This window comes from Kryptolebias marmoratus, linkage group LG20, assembly GCF_001649575.2.
Source record: "Kryptolebias marmoratus isolate JLee-2015 linkage group LG20, ASM164957v2, whole genome shotgun sequence".
Taxonomy (NCBI): Eukaryota; Metazoa; Chordata; class Actinopteri; order Cyprinodontiformes; family Rivulidae; genus Kryptolebias; species Kryptolebias marmoratus.
The window spans coordinates 1536310-1557981 of NC_051449.1; the positions used below are offsets into that span (position 1 = coordinate 1536310).

A 21672-nucleotide genomic window follows, 5' to 3' on the forward strand; every position below is an offset into this window, starting at 1 on the left:
ATTTAAACTTTTATCAGCATTCAAGAATCTTTTAATTCCCAGGTTTGTATTTTAAACAGATTTATAATGATTTTTTTATTTCATTATTTTTAACTAAAACACTTTGCAAATTCACATGAATTAGAGTAAATCTAATATGTATCAATTTTTAGTCTAATAGAATTAAAATATTGTTTCAAAATAAAAGAATTGTGTTTTATTTAATAAGAAAGAGAGATAAACCCAGAGACAGCATCTCCTGGTCGATGCTTTCAGGGTATAAAATAAAACCTCCCAGCAGAATAAATCCAGTATTTAGATTTTTTTTATATTGAAGAAAATATTTTGCACATTTAAAACAAATGTTTTCATGAACAGCTGAGTATTATAGTTAGTAAAACAAAGTTTTATTCTCAGGACAAACTGTAGAAAATAAAATGAAATCAGTTTTTAATAAATGTCTGTTTTTCTGACTTTAATGATGGTTGGATTTTTGAACAAACAAAACTATTTACTCATCATGTTTCAACTTTTTTTGTGTGAAATCATTAACAGATCAACTTTGTGGGACAATCTTATCAAAGAGCGATATTTTTAAAATTTTTTACTTAAAATTTTAATTCTTAACGTGCAAACTGGCCATGGGGGGTCAAAGCATTTGAGTTAATATCTTCTTGTTGAAGAGGAGTACTTTGATATTTGGAAAGATGCATTTACCAAACAACACATCCTTTTATTTTTTTTAATTTACTTTAGTAATGAGTGTTTGTTTCACGCTTTTAAAAGCTGTGTTTTTTGTTGTCACTTTTATCATTTTGCTCATTTTGCTTTGCTGATAGTGATCGTGTGTGCAGCTGATTTACACCACATGTTAAAATCAGATTTGTACACTTCAACAATTCAACTAAACTCAGACTGGTACAAAAATACGGAACAGTTCTTAAAATCTGAAGAGAGAAATGCACATTTATTCACACACATCACATCAGGAATAAACAGCAGCATCATAATAGTTGAAGTCAAGAAGTCTCTCCACCTATCTCCCCCCCCTAAACTGAAGAGTCGGAGCTCACTGAGGACGACTACAAGTGATGTTACCATGGAAACAGCCAGCAGAGGCTCACCAATAAGCAGGGCGGGAGGTTGAGGGGGTGTTATAATCAAAGGAAATACCTCCTAAGAAAGAGTGGAGCTCGACGGAGAGCGACAGATCAGATTATTGTCAGGAAAAAAACTGATGGAGTGAAAAAGAGAGAAAGATGGTTGGATGAGAGGACGCCGAGGAAAAAAGGCGTCCTGATGGACGGATGAGACGGAATGTGCCCAATCATAAGTGCTGCCAAAGTGGGGGAAATTTTGATTCATTCAAATCAAGTTAATCAACAAATAAATTCTGTAAAAACAGAAATTCAACAATCATTTTTACATTTGTACCATGAGCTTTTACCATGATTACATCATTTAATAATTGTATTTTTTGTTATTTTAGAGGTTTCCTGCTAAAGGATGAAAACTAGCAGTCCAACCAACTCTGGCATATTTAGTTTTGATGTTCATTAAGGTGCTTTTCCCTCTTAAATAGAAATGTTTACAATGTGATGCAGCTAAAACCAATCATCTGCATCCATTCTGAAACTGACCTCCAGCCTTTTTCACAACTATTTTATGTATATTTTTGTTTCTGTTAAACAAAAAAATTAGGGAAAACTGTTTCTGATTATAGATAAGACATCTTTTTGATATACTTTTACCTCCAGGACACTTTGAACATCAAACAAAACCATGATATCCAAAAGAGAGACAAAATAATGATTGGATATTTACACAAAACTTACTTAAAGTGCCAAAAACACAATCATTTGCTTGGATCAGTGCAGCACTCATGTTATTTGCTGCGTTTATATATATAAAAAAAAGCAACCCCAGACAAGGTCAGAGGTCACAGATCTTTATTTCCAATCGGGTCTTAAAGAGAAATCTCAAAAGGAATAGCCTCGTCTTAGTGTGGACCTAATCTTAAAGCTCAACGGGTCAGAAGCTGGCAGGAAGGACAGACAAACTGAGACAGAGATGGACAGAAAGGGGCGGGAGAGAGGACAACAAAAGCAGCCAAGAGAGGAAGGGACACATGGGGAGAAAGGAGGGGAGATCGGAGGCAGTCAAGCAAACCATGAGCAAGCAGAAAGGGAAGAGGTCATCTCAGTTCAATGAGCACATCGAGGACAGAAGAGGAGGAGGAGTAAAGGAAGATGAAGGGGTGAGACGAGTAAAAGGCGAGGGAGGGACTGAGGGGAGACCCATGAGGTCCCTTGGTTGTAGAGTCACAGTCTCCAATGATCACTTTTGTGACTATGCAACTGGACTCATATTACTAGCTGCAACATCACAAAAATGACACTGGCAACCGCAAGTTAGCTGGTAAAACAGAGGGGGGGTGCGGTGAGGTAAGCAAAGATTCTGGGTCAGTCAGTCCAGCGTGAGTACAAAGCAGGCTGGCAGGAGCAGAAAAGATAGAGATACTTCAGCCGACATCTTCGAAACAAAAAAACAGAAGACAGCAGGTTTTTATTGTGAAAATCCTGCAGCAATAAAAGTGAAAAATATCTCCCACAACGCTTTCTTCATTGTGTTCTGACCCCGCTGCCCTGTGAGTAAAGGCAATATTTCCAAACTGATGGTGTACGGCGACAGCCACCAGACCTTTTTATAAAAGCTGTGACAATGAACTCTCACTCTCGATATCCCACCTAAATGATGTGCAGCAGTACGACGCAGTAACACTAAGTCTATATATAAGACTGGGCTGGGGTCTATCGCTCAAGGGAATCCACCGAGGATAGAAGGAGAGGGGCCAGGGCGGCTCCAGCTAATGGGTAATACAGTATATCAGTTTAAAGGAGGTCAGAGGGTGGAAGGAGGCAAGTACTTAGGGGAGAAGCAGAGATAAAGAAGCTGAATTCAGCTCAAACAGAAAGGAACCTGCCCGTGTTGTTTCAGGACGTACAGATCATGTTTCAATAGTTGTTCAGTAAAGTTACAGTTTGCAGTTTCCTTCGCAGAATGTTCTGCTAAGTGAGAACCACGAGAACCAAAAGGTCAACGAGAGGTGCAGCCAGAACCAACACCGTGTTCTTCAACCAAACACGATCTTTAAAGTTGCAAAAACAAATATTTCACAGGAGTTTTATCTCAATGCAACGGATTAAAGTGAAGAAGCCAAACATCTTTCAGCTTCTTTTCCTTCTGTCTGTGTTTTTGTGTGGAAACTTATGTGAAAACAAGAACAGAGCAAACATGTTAAACACGTCTTCTTGTTTTGTTAAAAAAGCAGGACTTGTAATTGTTCTCCAGGGTTTCTAAATATCTAATTTCATTACATCTGCTGCCGTTTCACTAATTTCAGTCCACTCCTTGCACCTGAATTTCTTTTCTTTTTATCAGATTTTGTCTCATTTCAGCAGAACATGCATCTAAAGTCACTGATACATCCAAAAACTTATTTTCAAAACCATTTTAAACTGTTAATTTAAGGAAAAATAATAGCTTTAATTTCTTTGCTTCTAAGATGCTTCTGATAAAAGTTTGAACATGAGGAATCCTAGAGGACAGAGAGATTTTTCTCCTTTCTTCTCGTGGTCATAAATATCCCCGAGGAGCCATCTTTTATGTGTTTTAATGTGAACCCATCATACAAGAGATACAACAAAACAAATCATGAATCTTTCAGATCTTGTATCTGTCCTTTGTTGAATGTTTTTATTTTTCAAGGGCACAACTTTCAGATTTTATTTTATTTTAGGTCTTTTGTCCTTCATTTGTTCAGTTTCCTCAAACGTTTTATGGACACTTGACACATCAACGCAACGGATGCCAGGAGTTTTTGGGAAATCACTCTTTGGGAATCATTTTGCTGGTTGGCAAATACTATTTTATGCAACTAAAACTGTTGTTTTATTTTATTTTAGCAGATGCAACTAAAGAAATGCAAACAACTTAAAAAGCAACAGGTTTTTAGTAAAATATACCATATACCATATATACTTTTTTATGCTTTAAATATTAATCATGAGGAGGTAAAAGAACGGGACTGAAAATGAGTGAAGAAATCACTTCAACCTTTGGTCAAAACCATGTTTGAGTTATAAAAAAAAAACTGGAGGAAAAGTATAAAGAAATGAGGAACGACTCCAGACTTTTCTGTAATAATTCAGCTTGTTTTGAACATTACAGAGTTTTTAAGCTGATCTCCTCAGATGTTTCTTTGTTCTATCAAAACCAAGTCAATAGAGAATAAATAAAAGGAAATATTTTAAAACTACAATTCATTTCTCAACCTATAAATACATTTAATCAGTTTATGTGACTTTTAAACATTGACTTTTCTGTCAACTCTAAAAGGAAGCTTTAGTTTGTTTTGAGAAATCCTTTAATAAAACTGTTAAAGTCTAAATTATAGTATAGACTAGTACAGAAACATATTTGCATTCTTGCCCACATTATATTCACTTTGTCAGATTGTATTTCTAACAATGTTTGAGTTTTTAAAGAACATATTTGTTGTAGAAAGTCAATAAGGGATGATATCTGAGTGGCTGCAAGCTAAGTATTAAACTAACAGAAAAATAAGTACGATAATCTTTTAAAATAATAGAGTTTGTGGGGAAACTTAACACAGCATGTTTAAAGGAACACTTAGCCTTCAACGAGTCAGTGATTTTTAGTTTTTCCTGCCTCTGAGAATCCATAAAGAAGTCTCTCTACCTGCGGAAGTCGAGGAGCGTCCGGCTGGTCTCCGGGACGCTCTTGTTGAGCCAGGTCAGGAAGTGGAACTGAGTGACGGTCCGGGTCTCGTTGGTCTGCATGTTCTTCAGGTAGAAGCTACGAACCAGGAAGTTGTCACACCAGATGTGTTCAGACACGAGATTCACCTGTCAGGAGAGGAGAACCGGTCACGCTGTCGAGTGGTAAAAACCCAAACATGTGGGGATTTACAGATTCTCACCAACAAACTGGTTAGAAAAGAGTCATTTATTCAGATAAATAATCTTATTATTAGAGCTTTAGGAATGTTTCGATGGTCTGTTTCTACAATTAAATGACAACAAAGGCTAAAAGGGTTCCTTGAGGACTGAAAACTGGGAGTTGGATAAAAATGTTGTCTTAAATATACAAATAAGAAAAGGTTCAATCAATCCTAACAGGTCTCTGAAATCTGTAGCAACTTTAAAAAAAGCTAAGGATTAAATGTTTGTTTCTTAGAATATTTCACCGACGTTATATAGCAGGAGTGGGCAATACTTTGTTTCTAAAACGCCTTGTTGTTTTATTTAAAATAGCTTTTCTCCCGGTGCGTGTGAGGATTTACTCCGGGTACGAATTCCTCCCACAGGCAGCGAGAGCTGAAGTGGAGACTCTAAACTGGCCCAATGTGGATGTGAACGTGTGAATGGTTGATCGTCTGTATGTGACCCTGTGATCAACCTCTGGCCCAATAACTGCTGGAGATAAACACCAGCTCCCTGCGACCCGGTACAGAAAACGGATGGATGGACATGAAAGACTGACAACTTAAATAGAGTCGAATTCCTGTGAAATTAAGTCCGTTTTGCTTCCGATGAGTCAATCATCAAATTTCTTTTTTTCTGAAATAATAAAAATAGTAGAAAAGGAGTTAGTTGAGTTGAAAACAAGGTTTGATTACAATAAGTTGTCATTAAATGAAAGAAAAACCAAATTCATGGTATTTTCTGTTAATCGAATTTATAATAATGTAAAGCTATGTATAAATGGAGTTGAAAGGGTTAATGAGATTATTAGGGATTATTATAGATAATAAACTTAGCTGGAAGCCTCATATTGAATACATTAGAAATAAAGTTGCAAAAACTATTGGAATATTGTTTAAAATAAAAGATTTAATAAATGCTAAAGGCTTGCATATTATATATTTTTCTTTGATGCTTTATTTGTCTTATTGCTCGGAAATTTGGGGAAATGCAAGTAAAACAACCATTGATATTTTAGTTAAGTTGCAAAAAAAAGCTATACGTCTTATTAATAAGGTGGGATATTGTGAAACAACTGATAAACTCTTAATTAAAATTTAAAGATATTGTATATATAAAAAGATTGGAAATATGCATAAAGCACTGAACAAAAGTCTTCCTTCCGGTATTCAGAAATTATTTAAGTTAAGACAGAATAAATATAATTAGTGAGGTTTGTTTATATTTGAATGTGCAAAAGAGAAAAGTCAGGTAAAGTGTTTCAGTTATTGGTGTGAAACTATGGAATGACCTTAATGACGATTTTAAGTTAGGTTCCTTTTTGGTGAGTTTTAAAAGAGCTTTAAAATGTAAATTGATAAAATCTTACACTGTTAGTTAGAAGACGTCTTGGTAGGTTGTTGGGCAGGAATAAGCTTTGGCTTCAGCCTATTCCTTTTTTGGTAAATTATTGGTTTGTTTATTGTCTTTTTATTTATTGTGTTTAATGTTGATAATTTACCAAAATAAAGCAAATTGATTGATTGATTGATTAAATCATACCTCATAGATGTGATACAGGTTGGATCCTTCGTCGGGCCAGTAATGGTAGCACTGCTTCACGCCGTTTTCCACGAGAGGCGTCAGCATAACGATGACCACGCAGCCATTCTCCCAAACCATCTGCAAACACAATATAAACTCAATGATTCGGTCCTTCTGGAGGCCTTTAATGCATTTATCGTGATGCTCTTTACCCAGTACCTGATTTCTAATCAAACTGTAACCAGAGTGTAAATTATATTATTTGATTTGATTTGACAAGCAGCCTCTCAACACTACAGATGATTTATGGAACCCAAAGTTTTTTAACAAACTTCCAAAGTTTGTGGAAATGTCAAGCAATTAGTCATTTTTTTCAGAGTGGGAGTCATATTCATGAAGCGGCCGAAAGCTTGACGTGGAACAGGAGCTCATATGAAGCTGTCAACACCTTCCAAAAACTGTCAACAGAACTCTGACATGTGTCTTCACTCACTTGGATTCTAGTCCATAATTAGTTTCAGATTTCTGCGAGCTATCATCCTGGAAGGATGGAGGCTTCTGATTTGAAGGAGAACTCTAAGCAAGTTGCGCTCTCAGGCTTTGGTTAGAAGCTCCAAGGAAATCAAGCATCATGAGAAGTAATTACTGTTTCCATAAAGGCTGTTCTCTGCCTCATCTGGGTCATTTGACAGCCAGAGTTGGCACTTGCTTGTATTTTTCCTGATGGCAGTCATATTCTCACAGCTGGGCGGGCGGCCCCGCTCAGGAGATCCATTCCACTCAGATCAGAGGTAACAACCAGCCGTTAATGAGAGCTATAAAACAACACCGCTCTCACATCATTGGCTTGGATAATCAAGACGGCTCCAAGTGCACCACAACTTGGTGGAGACCTAACTGATGTTAATTGTGGTGGGTTTTGAATTACTGCCCCTTCTCGCTGCTCCCCACTGCTTCACTGATTAGTTTCATGGATCTAAAAGTGTGATAGTGCACTTTTTTCCCCTTTTTTTTTTTTTTTTTGAGAAATGGTGTTAATTTGGTTTGGCTGACAGGGTGAGAACGCTCCTGGAGCTGACTGGACAAGCTCCCCTTTATTAAAAGTAGAGGTTTGTAAAATGCTCATTTTATTTAAAACTTACTTTTTCAGTAAAAGTTAATGGCACATCTTGTTCTTTCCGAAGCTTTGAAGCCCGACACCGACCATGCGCTGTAATAACCTTGATCAGCTCTGATTAGCGGCGCTGATAAGACACAATAATGCTGGTTAAGTCAGCGGCGCTACAACGCCACGGGAAGGCCGGGTGAAGCTTGTAAAGCACGCAGAGGCTGAGATGAATTTATGATGAGCTGCAACTCGTTTCCTTCTAAAGTCTGGAACATTTGCAAATGTTTGGTCAGAACAATCAAAGGTTTTGGAAACAAAAATCACCTATTTTCCAAAACGGCACAAATTTAAAGCAGACATTTCTTTAATATTTATTAACTACTGTTCTTTTGAAATAACAATTAGAAACCAACCAGATGCAATAATTTGGGCACATTTTAGGAGTCTGATCAGGCTTTCAGATTTTGTTATATTTTGCCACTTTACTTATAATTCTTGTTTAATCTGAAACGTTGTTTTTATTCTCTTTCCTTTCTAGACTTGAGCTCCTCTAAATGTAACCGTAGTCTCCTTTTTTTTTTGTCAGGTATTAAGTTGTGCTGGTAAAGTTGCTTTTAAAATCCTTTTCTTATTATTCTGACTGAAACACATTTATTCTACTTTTAATATTTATTTCTCCTGTCAGAACCCCAACACAGTGGACCGTAACATGGACTGATACACCTGTTTTTGTTCGTTTTTTTTCTCCTCAGGTGATTCGAAACTTAAATAAAGGCAGAAACAGTTTGGATTTTGAAACTTTAATACGTCTTAATGTTTTTTTAATTTGATCCAACTCTTAGTGAAATGATCTCACTTAGAAACCTCCTGTTTGGCAGATTTTAGCTCATCCATTTTTTGAGCTTTTCTTGATGCACAACTTTACTGAGGTTTATTTTAACCTTTTCAGTTTTGTTTAAGGAAGAGAAAGAGTGCCATAATTTAGTTTATTATGAACATTTACATGTTTAAGGTGATTATTTTTTTATAGAAACTGTCATTTTTCATTTTAGTGGATAAGTTTTAGCCTCTGAATCTTCCATGAAGGCAGTTGAAATGTCAGTATGAATGTTTGTTAAACCTTCTTGAAGGCTTTTTACAGTCCAGGCGTAAAATTCAATTTCTAGATTTTCAGCAAATAACTGTTAATTGAATTTTCTCGTTTTCTAGACTCCCATACTTTTTACACAAATTCAACTCGATCTTCTCCATAAAGTGTTTTTCTACAACGGTTTAAACACAATTAAATATAAAAGAGTCAGATTGGATGAATTTTGCCTACATAAATTAGCAGTAAAATTGCAGTGAGGTTGAAATTCAGCAGGAGTTCACAGAGAAACATCTTGTTTGATGAGGGGACGTTTCTGACCCGAGCAACCCCCCAACTGTTCCACAAGAAGTGGCTAAAATAACTTATCGATCTCCTGCTCTCCAATTCAAACCCAATTCAACATTTGAGACAACGGGAAAAGCGTTTGCCGCCGCCTACATTACCAGCGTGTCCCTCTGTCGACGGCTGTGTGTGTGTGTGTGTGTGTGTGTGTGCGTGGTTGTGTTGTAGGCACTGAGCATTATGGGGAAGGAGAGATTAATAATGACATCCACAGAACAAGCTGGTCTCCTGTGTGGCTTGCTGCACTAATAAAAATCGGCTAACTCTTGTTTAAGAGAGGGGACTGTATTGATTTTTCTTTCAGGAGTGTGTGTGTGCACAGACTTTTGTGTGCCTTTACCTGCCAGAAATCAGCCACGGTGGAGGGCAGGGGGCCTTGAGTGGCGATGTACGCCGGGTTTCTGGGATCACGATCCATCTGTACAGAAAAGAAAAGAAAAAGTTAGAGAAAGAAACTTTTTTTTTTTTGACAAAAGACGTTCCTTTAGTTTCTCTGCAAAGCAAAAAACACCAAGGTTTTTTTTTAAATGCATGAAAAAAAATAAACATTTGGACATTTTGGAAACTTCCCTCTGAATGTTGTTGCCAACGAGGCTCGTAAAATCGTTAAAGTTAGATTTAAACTTTACTTCAACCAACCCAACTAGACTTCAAGTCCTGTCTGGTGCAGTTAAAGGCTTTTAAACCTAATTTTGTCTGTGACATTTTAAAATCTAAATTTGCTAAATTAGAGTTAGTTTTGTAGTTTTTCAGCTTTTCTTTCCCTTATATTGACTTTATTGACACAGTTGAAGCTGTAACAGCTCTAATGGTATGATCCACTGAGTTTGAGCCTTTTTTGTGTTTTTCTAAGCTCAGTTGGCTGCAGCAGCTATTTGCAAGTTTCATTAAACCTCAACATTTCCTGAAAAATTCATCAAAATCTGATTAATTTTTAAGTAATCTTGCTAAGAGACGGACGGACAAACCAACCAAAACTACCAAAAATATAACCTTCAGGTGGAAGTAATAGTTTATGGTGATTTGTCATTTTATAAATCATAAATGATTAGAGAAAGACGGTCCTTTTTTAAGCAGATGCAGTATTCACAGCAGTATTCTGCCTTTTCTCACTTTCACAGCTGGAAGCTTTGTGTTGAGGGAGGTGAGAGGCTGAAATCTAACTCAGACTTTTCCTTAACTTAATGAAAAGTACAGAAGGACGGCGGAGGCGTTGAGAGCAGAAGACATGAGACAAACATTAGCAGAATTTGCGAGTACGTGAGTGACACCCCTGCTTATTAGCATGCAAATAATACGGTAAATGTAATAATTGGTGAGACCAATTTAGCTGGAGGCAATTACAGAAGGAAGACAAATAATTTCTTGGGTTTTTCTGCACACCAAATTGTCTCTAATGGTCCTCTTTCTTTTGTGGATGCAAAACAATAATACACGTCTAATGAACTTAAAAGGTAGCATCGCGGAGACAAAAAGAAGAGATTAAAAGGTGACAGACGTCCTATCAGTGAGGTTTTGTTCGCTGTTGACAGGCAGAACTGCAGCTAGAAGAAAAACCTTTAACTGGAAGCCCACTGCTGAAGATGATTCATCAAGGTTTACATTTACATTAGGGTTAGTTTCCTTTTTTTATTCGAATGCTGCAACATTTATTCACATTTTAGACAAAATACCATTCAAAACATGGTACTTTTTTAAAAAATATCTGCAAAGACTGGTAATCGTCATTTGTATTTATTTTTGATTTCCATAAGAAATCAAAAACATATTTTAGATGTTTACCACAGGTTGTTCTGCCCAAAGTATTCAAACAGAATCCTACGAACCCACTGTGCAGGTCAATTAAACTAATTCCTAACAAAATAACAAGTGTGACAATCAATTAGTGGGTGGGCCCTCGTTAATGGGAATAAAGTAGCAGCAGTAGTCGACAGTGAATTGTTACACTGGATGAGGCAGAATTTGACGTCTGGACACGAGAGATTTGAAAATTAGAATTTAAACCCCGGTTCTGGCCTAAGCGCCTTTGTGAATCTCATCAATATAAGACATTTTGAGCACTAAAACTCAGCGGGGCAGTCCAGACCCCTGAACCGGGGTACCTGGGATCATCTCTATTCTGAAGTGTTTGAGCCAATCTTAAATATCCAGAATGGTAAAAAACTGAAAGTGAAACACCAGAAGGTAAAGAAAAGGGAAAAATTATTGTAAGGAAGAAATTAACAATAAATAAAAACAAAGGAAAATGGTGGAATTAAAAAGTAGGAGATTGATGAATATGGAAAAAGAAGTAAGAAGATCAGGACAGAAAGACAGATAAAGAGGACTCTCTCTTAATTTTTATTCATCCCTCCCTCCTTTTCGATCTCTCCGGGGAGACAATGTTTCCTGACATCTGAAAGTATCTCCAGAATTAAACCTAGCCATTAATGTCACAGAAACAGGACAACTGTCTTCCTTTTTGTCTTCCACACAAACTCCTCTTAACAAAGAGCAAAAGTGTAGGATGTGACGTGCAATTATCCCAGTTGTTGGGTTTTTGTCTTTTCTTTGATCAGAAGAAATTAGTCAAATTCCTGCGTGTCTGTGTCACGCTGTCTTCTTATCTGTCGGATGAAGTTTATAAATGGAGGCTATTATTGCCGTCCGAGACCTCAGTCAAACTGACAGAGACGGTTTGTCCTTCTCTTTGCTGATTGCTGACACTGACAAGGATTAGCAGTAATTGTCCATATTTTAGGAAACAAAATAACCCCTGATTTTAGTTTTTGGGTCCAAATTACCCAGCAATATTTTCAGAATTTTCATTTGTTGTTAAATCAAATCAAAACACTTTCATTCAAATACATTTTCTGCTACTTCCTTCGACGCAACATTCAGAGGAGGAACTCGAATGATGATAAAGTGGTCAGATCCTGATTGAAGGATCAATGGTTCAAACCTCAGCTGTGTGTTAAAGTGTCCTTGGGCAGGACACTGAGCCACACATTTCCCCCAGCATGCTAATCAGTGTGATTGCAAAGAAAAATGTGCTGCACATTCACAAAGTGCAAATATATAACAAGAAGTGCAGTCTGTGTGTAGAACAGGAAACACACAGCGAAACGCTTTGCAATCATCTAAACTGTATCGAGGTTTAAATGATTATAGGATGCTGAGAATGAGCCAAAACTACTGGGAACTCCTGGGTAGCAGGGATGATTGTCCATGTAGAAGATGTGTTGATTTCAAGTATTTTTTTAATGTAATCGCAAAGCTTTTAGGTGCAAAACATGTAATCTCAATTTATATGCAGATAATGGTATGAAATAGTGATTGTTTTATTAATTTACCCCACCCCCCCAAAGTTACCTATGATGTAGAGAAGCATCTTTTTCTTTAGGTTTGTATGAGTATCATCATGTGTGTTTTTGGCAAAATAGATTTAAATGAAACAGTCATGGTAATCATTGCATGTACATCTACAACTGATTAACTTTTGGAGTCAACTCAATTCAAGACAACTAATCAACCATAGTAAACCCAAAAATTATTATAACTCCATCGTTTTTTGTATTTTTTTTTACAGATACTGAGCTAAAATTGGTTTGATGGAAGCTGAAACTGACCCAGAACGCAGTTTGAGAGCTAACAGATCATGCAACAAATGTTTAAAATGTTGGTTTGTAAAGTGGCAGCTTATATGTGTTCCTTAAAGGAGGGGTACTATCATTAAAACACAAATCCACGTTGACAATTAGCAGGTGAGGGCCCTGAATCTTTAAACTTTGCTTCAGTTCAATCAGAGCCCTTTCTGCTGACAGCACGGCCGCAGGTTGTTGCAGCTCTGATGGAACAAAGAGATTTTGATCCTTATTTACACGACAGAATGATGCAGTTACTGCAGATCTGTTGGTGAATCTCCCGTAACGCCAGCTCCCAAAGGTACTCCGTCTGGTCTGAGACGTAGTCACTGTGAAAGCTGTCGTCATATCCAAGAAAGCAGATAACATAACTCCGTAGCCCGGTGCATTATCCTGCTGAAAGTTGCCATTAGAAAAGTGGAACACTGTGGTTATAAAAGCTGGACATGGTCAGCAAAAATATGAGGGAAATTGGTGCTAAGTGGCTGAAAATATCATATCCAGAGCTTTACGGCTGAAACAGGGCAGGGTGGTTTTTTCCACCATGTTCTGCACATCTGGGAAGATTATCAGTGTTTTTTCCCCACAGTTGTCCATTATCCAGCTTTTTATTGTATTTATGCGGATAGCTGTAAGGAGAAGCATCGAGCACCATCCTCCTAATTTTACTCCCTCTTTTATATTTTCTGCATGGTTGTAATGATTGATTATTTGAATTACCTGTGTCTTCCTTTCAGCTTCAACCAGAAAAGGGACTTTTATCTCTTCTTTAATGCAGCCTCAACAACAATTATACATTTTTATCATTTAAAAAGACTGCTTTAATTACTTTTTAGGCCGATTCTCTTCATGTTCAGTCAACAAATTTCTGTCAAATCATTGACTGATTAATTGCTTAAAGAAATTAAAACCTAAACAGATTCAACTATTAAAAAGACCGCAGAGATAATATTTTATTGTATAAAATCATTTGTTCCATTTTCTTTGTCTACCTTGCTTTAGTTGTCATCTTTTTTCTTTGTGTTAAACCAATATGAAGTAAAAAAAGGACAATTATTTTGAAGTCTTAATTCTAATTTGTGTACCTCACCAATCCCTAATAAAGAGAAGTCAGTAAATGTGTTAATAAAGGTTTTGAGGCTGATTTAGACTCATGGTTGTGTTCTCAGAAGTGTATGTTAGATGTTACATGATGGATCGATCAGGTGTGTGTTTGTGTGTCAGTGAGTCTGTGAGGAAACTGTTGGAGGTGTTTTGGATTGACAGTGTGCTCTTGTTAAAGGAGAATGTCAGTGATTGATAATGGGTGTAAATGCTACTTTTAAATGAACGTTTCATCTGCTCCCAATTATTCAATAACAGAAAATAAAGTTTAGTTTAATATACTCCATTAAAAATAAATATTCACCTCTCCTAACCATCTAATTTTAACTAATATAATTATAGTATGTGAAAACTGAAACTGGTTACTCCATAAACTGTTTACGATTCATGAACTTAAACATTTAAAACTGTCTGGTGTCTGGATTCATACTTTGTGCCAAAGAATTTCTACAAAAGTAAAGCATTTTATCATATTTAGCATCTGATTTATTTATTAAATGAAAGTAGCTTTCCTTGAAGGACTGAATGTCATTTACAGGGGCTTCTCTACCTCTCTTTGTCTTTCTCTCTTTTGAGGGTTAAACAAATATCTTCCACAGTCTGTTAGGAAGGACTCTCAGTGACTACCACACTAAGTTTTAGCTCAATATCTGAAGGTTAATCAGCTGTCAGCCAACTGGAATCAGGTCGACTCCAGAATAACCAGTTATAGATGTACATCCTATCAGTACTTTGAGAGTTTCATTAAAATACATCTTGTGGTTCATGAGGAATTCTGGTGGCAGACAAACACTTGCACACAGACAGTTACATGATCGCCCGCCCTTTCTTGGCAGCAGGCTGTAACACTTTTTCATGATTACTGACAAGCTGCTGGAAGAAGATCCCAAACATTTTGTCATCACTGTCATTTGATCGAAGCGTGGGTGAAGACGGTTGGTGGAAGATTCTTTAAATACCCACAGCATGAACCATACATCCACATACATCCATTCTGTATTATTAGAGTGTGTAGGAGGTGGGAATGATTGTGTGTCATGTTTCAGTGTGTGCTGTAGCATGTCTGTGTGGGTGTTTGCACTCCGTGTCATTTTTGTGTGTGTGTGTGTGTGTGCACATATATTTATGAGTGTGTAACTCTTTTGTTTGGCTCTTTGTGCAAGTGTGTGTGAGTACATGTGTTGAATCTGTAGTTGCATTCATCTCTTTGTGACATTTGACAAAGTTGCTCTTTTGTTCCTGTACAGTTTGATTCTCGTGCTCTCTCTCTCTCACACACACACACACAATCAGCCAGTTTTTGGTGCGACGATCAGATTTGAAATGCATTGCGTTTCTGTTGCTTTTAATGGAATACCAGTGTATCTGCCTCAAGGGGAATATAAACCTACAATTCCAACACTGGTTTCCAAATTGATTCACTCACTTACTGCATTCACATGACTCTTTCCTCCCTCTTTTCTTTCCTGCAGGCTTTAAAATCTGCACTGTGCCAGGAGATAGCCTCAGCATGCCAATCGCACCGTAACAGTAAACACAAAGTAGTGTCAAATTAGCATAACCCAAGGTCAGAAACAATCATTTCCCAAGACCCCACGGATCAATTTTAGTTTCACAAATGAAAAGCAAGTCATGTGCATGTCCTTTCTCAAACCTTCCCCGAGCAAATTCTCGCCTGGGGTGTTTGCTGTATAGTGATCATTAATATTCATGCTGGGGAACATACACATACTGCGAGGCTGCCATCGAAGCAAAGCAAGCGTTGCATCAAAATTTATATTGGACAATGGTAGGCTGCCTTTGTTTCTGTGATGCCCTGTGGGGGCTGTGGAAGCCTGGCAGAGCAGCGGTGTGAAACGCAGAGTTAGAAAGCAGAGGAGGTACTCACAATCGGGCTGGCGTTGATGTAATCAGAGTTGCCTTGGCTGTTCTCCACCTTCAAGGTGATTCTGGAGTGATCATCTGGAACAAAAAATGAACAATTCAGCACTTTTTGTTTTAGTGAAGCAAGTTTTTCACTGGTCATGCCAGATGCATTGAAATCAGGGCTTTTATTTTGCACATCTGCTGAGCAAAACGGCTCACAAGACTAGGTAGATATGCTTTGATGATGTGAAGATATTCTGGCTTATTAAAAAACAAAAAAAACAAAAGAACAAACAAATAAAACAGTATGTTGTTTGATTTTCCTTAAGATTTGTTTGGTGGATTCCTAAATCTCCCTGTCATCCATAGAACAAACTGTCACTACACTTTACACTTTCTACATATAAACTATGAAGTTCTTGTTTAATTAAGAGGAATAATGTCTTAGAGAGACAAAGATTTACAGAACTAAAACAATAATCCAAAAACATTTCAGGATGAGATGTATTAGGGTTGTGCATCTCTTGTCTGAGGTCAATAAGATTTGAATCTTGATATTATGCCAAAGATCTGAAACATTAAGGACACATCAGCAGCAAAAACTGATACGACACAATACAACTCTTTTTTTTTAACACTCAATGAAAGCATGGCTGCTCACAATCAGGTCTTGCTGTAACAATTCTTCCATAAATGTACACAAAAATGGCACCAGGTGCAAAGTTTATAAACAGCAGCAGATGTATTTATATCAGCAATGAGCAGCAAAATGGATTTTCTATACTATAAATAATACAATTATTAATCTTTTTTTAGTTTTCTTCTTGAAAAAGAAGTTGATCGACATTGCCAGGGGTGAAGCACAATTTCAGTGTTTGTTGCTGTTCACACCGGTGCTGCTGAAGTTTTCTTCCTGAACATTAGGTGTCGCTAATGAGAAAATACTACTAAATTGCAGGAAGGCCACCAGAAGAAAAGTCCACAGAAAATCCATTATTTTTACATAAATGTAACTACACTTTTTAAACATTTCTGCTTCTTTTTACTGTAGATGTCTGTAAAAACAAATCTGATTGTAGACTTTTCATCTAATAATGAAATGGATCTTATTATGGATTTTATTGTTGCAATAAACTGATGATTAAATATAAAAACTGCATCAACACCTGGCTGCTCCACCAACCAATCACATTGTGTTCATGAACTAAGACGTTTATAAACATTACCATTCCATTTATGCGTGTGTTAAGAAACTTCCTTTTAGCTATAAAGATCTGCTTTTCATCTCTGGTCCATTTTAGAAAACTTTCCTAAGTTTTACTCTTGTTAGCAGCTAAAGTGGCAAACAGTTCAGAATTACCCCCCACAGAAACTAAAGGTGCTTGAAATAGGAAGCTCAATTTATTCCTGACAAACCGCCTTTCCCAGTTCACAATCTGGATTTCATTAAGCCCGGTGTGCTGGAGAGAATGGGACAGCACTTTTTTTAGACGGGCTATTTCCACAGAAATTTTAATCAATGAGTTCTGTGCAGGAGAGCTTTAATAGAAAACTAATTTACAACCCTTCTGCTCGCTGCATCTGCTCCCAGATTCAGGCTGGGTTTGGAATATATAGGCAGCGCTGTTAGGAGGTGATGAAAATAATGTCAACATATTTGGAGGAATCATACCAGGAAGGGAAATTTTGGTTCCACCCAGCTTTTATAATTTTCTGTTCTTTAACATTGAGAAAGTCAGATCTGCTGCCTGTCCTGGTCATCTCTGACAATTTGGAATTTTATTTTACTAAATGATTGGTCTTCTTGCACGTTAATGCCAACAAATTTATTGAATATTTTTGCAATCTAAGAACATACACCTACCTTTTGCAGTTGACATAATTTTACGATAGTGTCAACAGTTTAGTCATTTAGAAGCTTGAACTTATTTCCACCAATTGGTACCAAACAGTAATTTTTTAAACTTTAGATTTACATGAGTTACATATGCATCACCTTAAAGGGAACACTATGTGAACACAACAGAATCAGACTTTAGATCTTGACAAACCCACAAACATTTCAGATTTGAGTTTAGTTTTCTTTCCTATGACTAAAATATTCTCATTAAAAAAATCTAAATCATACCTTTTTAGATGTAAAAACGACATTAACATTCAGGAAACGAAGCGTGAAAAAGCCAGGCTACAACCACTAAATGATGCATCAGCAGACATGCAAAGTTTTAGCTTTATTAGTAAAATCAGCAGGATTATTACTTGGTATGCACAGATACTGGAAGCAGTATTGGGTGTTGGTCTGATACAACGTGCGTGTACTTTTACTCATAAACATGATCCAATACTATGTTCACCTCTCAGTTGAACAGGTAGGTAGTAGAGGAGAAGCAAAATCAGTTGTGTGCAGGTAATATTTTTGTCCTGATTCACCCTCTGTACCAGTTAGTGGAGGTAATGCACCATAACGTTTTTTTTGCTAATCGACATTAACCACCAGGCCAAGTAAAGCAGACTGCAAATTATGCTCAAAGTTGTCACGATGAGAGACTAAACCTAGAACACGATCGATTTGTGAAAACATCTAAAAAAGAAACAACACCACACCAATATGCTGTTGTAGATTCAGTCATCCAGGACATGGTAAAACCAAAAAATGGTTAAAAATCAAAGTGTCTTCAAATACAGAATAAATGTCCAGTTCTTTTTGTTTTTTAACCTTTTTTTTTGGAAACACCACACCAAGTTCAAAGAGTTTGCTAACAGCAGCAAGAATCGGCTACAATCTGTCACTTACATGCCACCACGGCGGCCGAGCGGTTCTTCTTTGTGTTGCCATTTTTGAGACCAATGGTGCTCGTGTTGGGTTCTGCCTGGTACGCACACAGCGCCTCCCACTCCTTCTCCAGACGGTCCTTATTCTTCAGGTGATCCTCCATGTAAGACTGAGACAAACGAGGAGAAAAGACGGACGTCAAGATTTCTACATTTCTATATCTATGGGGTTCATTCTTTGGTCAAACTTGTCCATATCTACCTGAATTACAGGACACAATTTGTCATCTTGAAACTAGTGACTTGTCATTTTAACCCACTAACTAAAAAGCTCTCTAAGGAGGCTTTTTAATTGGACATCTGAGACAGGTAATTATACTGTCAGTGTGGGGAAAGCTTAACCAATGTTCTGCTTCTTTCTGTGATTGGCGATTAGTTTTTAAACTTAATGTTTAAAGTGGAGATATTTAATCCAAAACAACCACAACATGATCTGTTGTTTTTTTTGTTTTGGTTTAAACTGTCAATTAGAGACAATACAATGAAGAATCCAAGATATTGTGGAAAAATCGGGAAGAATTCTGACACTCATTAGAACTGAATCCAGCCAACGATATGAGCCGCTCATTCAAAATCTTCAGTTTCTTTTTTTTCCAACATTATCAACCCTTTTTGTATTAGCTACTCTAAGATTTAAACAAAAGTAACAAATCATTTAGACACACCATTAACCCCATATCTAAATGCCTACATGCATAATTTCTTCAGTTTATTAGATGCACCAGTGTCGCTTTAATCATACTGTGCCTGTCTAATCGACCCTCTGGTTGTAATGGCAACCAGTTTCCTCCTCGCCATTACCTACATTCAGCCAGTTTTCATAATTAAAGAAGGCAAGGTGACTTTGAGCAATTGCTTTTGAATTAACTTGGCGTTAGACCATTGCGAGTGGGAAAGACATTGCTGGTCACATCTCACAGTGAAGGAGGGTAGCCTTGTTTTTAGCCCATGCATACAAAATATGGACGATGGCCTGTAATAGATGAGGGATCGAAACGAGGTTGTGTGGTTCTTTAAATGGCTCCAGCGATGATTTATGGTGACAGTTACAAATGTGGGGGCTTATCTTAATCAGAATTAGCTTCCAAAAAAGCCCTAATGGCTTTCTTCTAAAATGAAAAAAGTTTGTTAAAAAAAAAAAAAAGGAACACTGCTTGGGAAGACATTTAGCTCGTCGGAGATTAAGGGAAACTGTCTAATAAATTGCTTTTGTATGACTTTATCATACGCATGATCAACAGCTGAGACGCAGCTCAAAAAAAATCTGTTTTCACATGCAGGTTTCACCTCATTTCTGCTGCATTACACATAGCTGAAATACCACACAGACAGAGCGTAACACTAGCCTTTTATTCCTGTAGTACCAGCTTTCCATTATATTTGTCTGAGAGTAGCTAAAAGCAGCAATGATGTAACAGGATGTCAGATGGTGCAACCCTCCACCTGCACACAGCCATTTATCAACAGTAGGAGGTCCGATCCATCAAAAGATACACATAAAGCAAATGCACAAGCACACATCTAAAGTATGAACCACATGCAGGGTTTCAGAAGGTCAGAAATACAAAAAAAGTGCACCTACACAAAAGACAAACACAAAGAAACATCCCAAATCCAGACTGAAATATGCTACAAACACTGAAAACTGCATACAACATATAGAAAAACATGCAGTGTCCAAATTGGGTGCCCCCCATCGACCTCTACCCTCCACCCACTCTCTTCGTCTCTAATGCCAGAGTAATAGGGTTTTGTGGCTGTGTAAAGGGATTATTGCAATCCAATCAGGAGGTACTGAGATCACCATGTGTCGGCCAAACACTAAATAATCCCCTTACCGCGGGGGGGTTTACAGCTGCCAGAGGTGCTCAATAAAACTCGTTTCGCAATAAGACTCTGCCCGAACCGCCATTGTGGCTCTGACGCACCTGTAGGAAGGAGCAGCATCAAAGCTGGCCACATGGGAGGTGACATAATGCAGCAGCCATTTTGGATCGACTGAGACTTGGGAAGAAAGGGGAAGTGGGTGGAAGAAATCACTGCGGGATGCTGGTCCTCAGCGGGGAAGAGAGTCGGACAGGCAGCGGAAAGTAGCCTCGCACGTTTTCAAATACTTATCACCCGCCACCGAAAGACAAAGGTGGAACTTGTCTGTTTGTTACCAAAATATCTGATTAACCACTGGATGAAATTTAATGAAACTTGCAGAAAATAATCACTGGTAAAAGTAATCTGTCCAATTTGAGATGGCTGCCACAGTCAACTGACCATAGAAAACACAAAAATGTCTACAACTATGTTGGTTTTTCTGACGCTGAGCTAAAACTTGGCGTGGTAGTAGTTGAAAGTCATTCCCAACACAGGACAAATCACCATATCACATGTGCTCATGTTCACACCAAAGTTTGACCAAAAGGATTACAAATCCATTATTTCTCAACATAAGATTATCTTTAAATTATTTTAGATTTTGGTGTAATTTCTTTCATACATTTTGTTTATCTTGTGTTTCCAAATTATATAGATGCTAAAGAAAAACACTTATTTTCATTTTTCAAACTGTTGCATTAGCTCTGTTTAAAATCAATCAGTTGTGGTGAACTTATCCATCACTACCAATCTGCATCCATCTTTCATTACCGCGGCCGCCTCTGTATTTTTAGTTAAAAGCTGACATCATCCTGTTACATGAGTCCAACTTCTCTGAAGCTGAACGCCTCGTCCTCCTCAGCTGACCACAGAGTGATTTAACATCCATTTCCTGAAGCCCGCTCTTCCTGCAGCTGTCTGCTGCCCTGTGACCGATCAACTTCACAGATCGCATCCCGGCTGGCCTGATGGCAAGCTACGGAAACCCAAAACAAATTCCCAGCAAGCCGAATCTCAGCGGAGGCTCCCACTGTAATATAATCTATGACACTTACTTGGCCGGCAACAAAAGACAAGATAATGTGCTTTATATATAGAGTCGCCTAATCCTCTTAAGACACAAGCAGAGAGAATGTGGGGGGTGGGGGGTGGTCGTGCTTCTTGGAGCAAGTCACATGGGAGTAACCTTAACTTCGATAAGATGGTGAAAGCTGTTTCTCCTCAAATTAAAATCAGCCGGTGGAAGATGACAAGGAATTTGCTGGAGGTTTCCGAGAGGCAATTAAAATTTGGGGGAAGGTGGGAGGGCCAATGGGTGAGGAGGGGAGG

At 37.6% G+C, this 21672-nt stretch overlaps 1 protein-coding gene across 1 annotated transcript in view; it reads right to left on the minus strand.

Annotated features, from left to right (window-relative positions):
• The window catches only part of LOC108243852 (receptor-type tyrosine-protein phosphatase N2), a gene marked incomplete at its 5' end in the record, with an annotated part of 169792 nt that overhangs the window by 15775 nt on the left and 132345 nt on the right, over window positions 1-21672 (minus strand). The window contains 5 exon segments of the mRNA XM_017429557.2: window positions 4741-4907; window positions 6528-6647; window positions 9390-9467; window positions 15665-15738; window positions 18437-18584. Of these exon segments, the coding sequence (XP_017285046.2) occupies window positions 4741-4907; window positions 6528-6647; window positions 9390-9467; window positions 15665-15738; window positions 18437-18584 (587 nt within the window).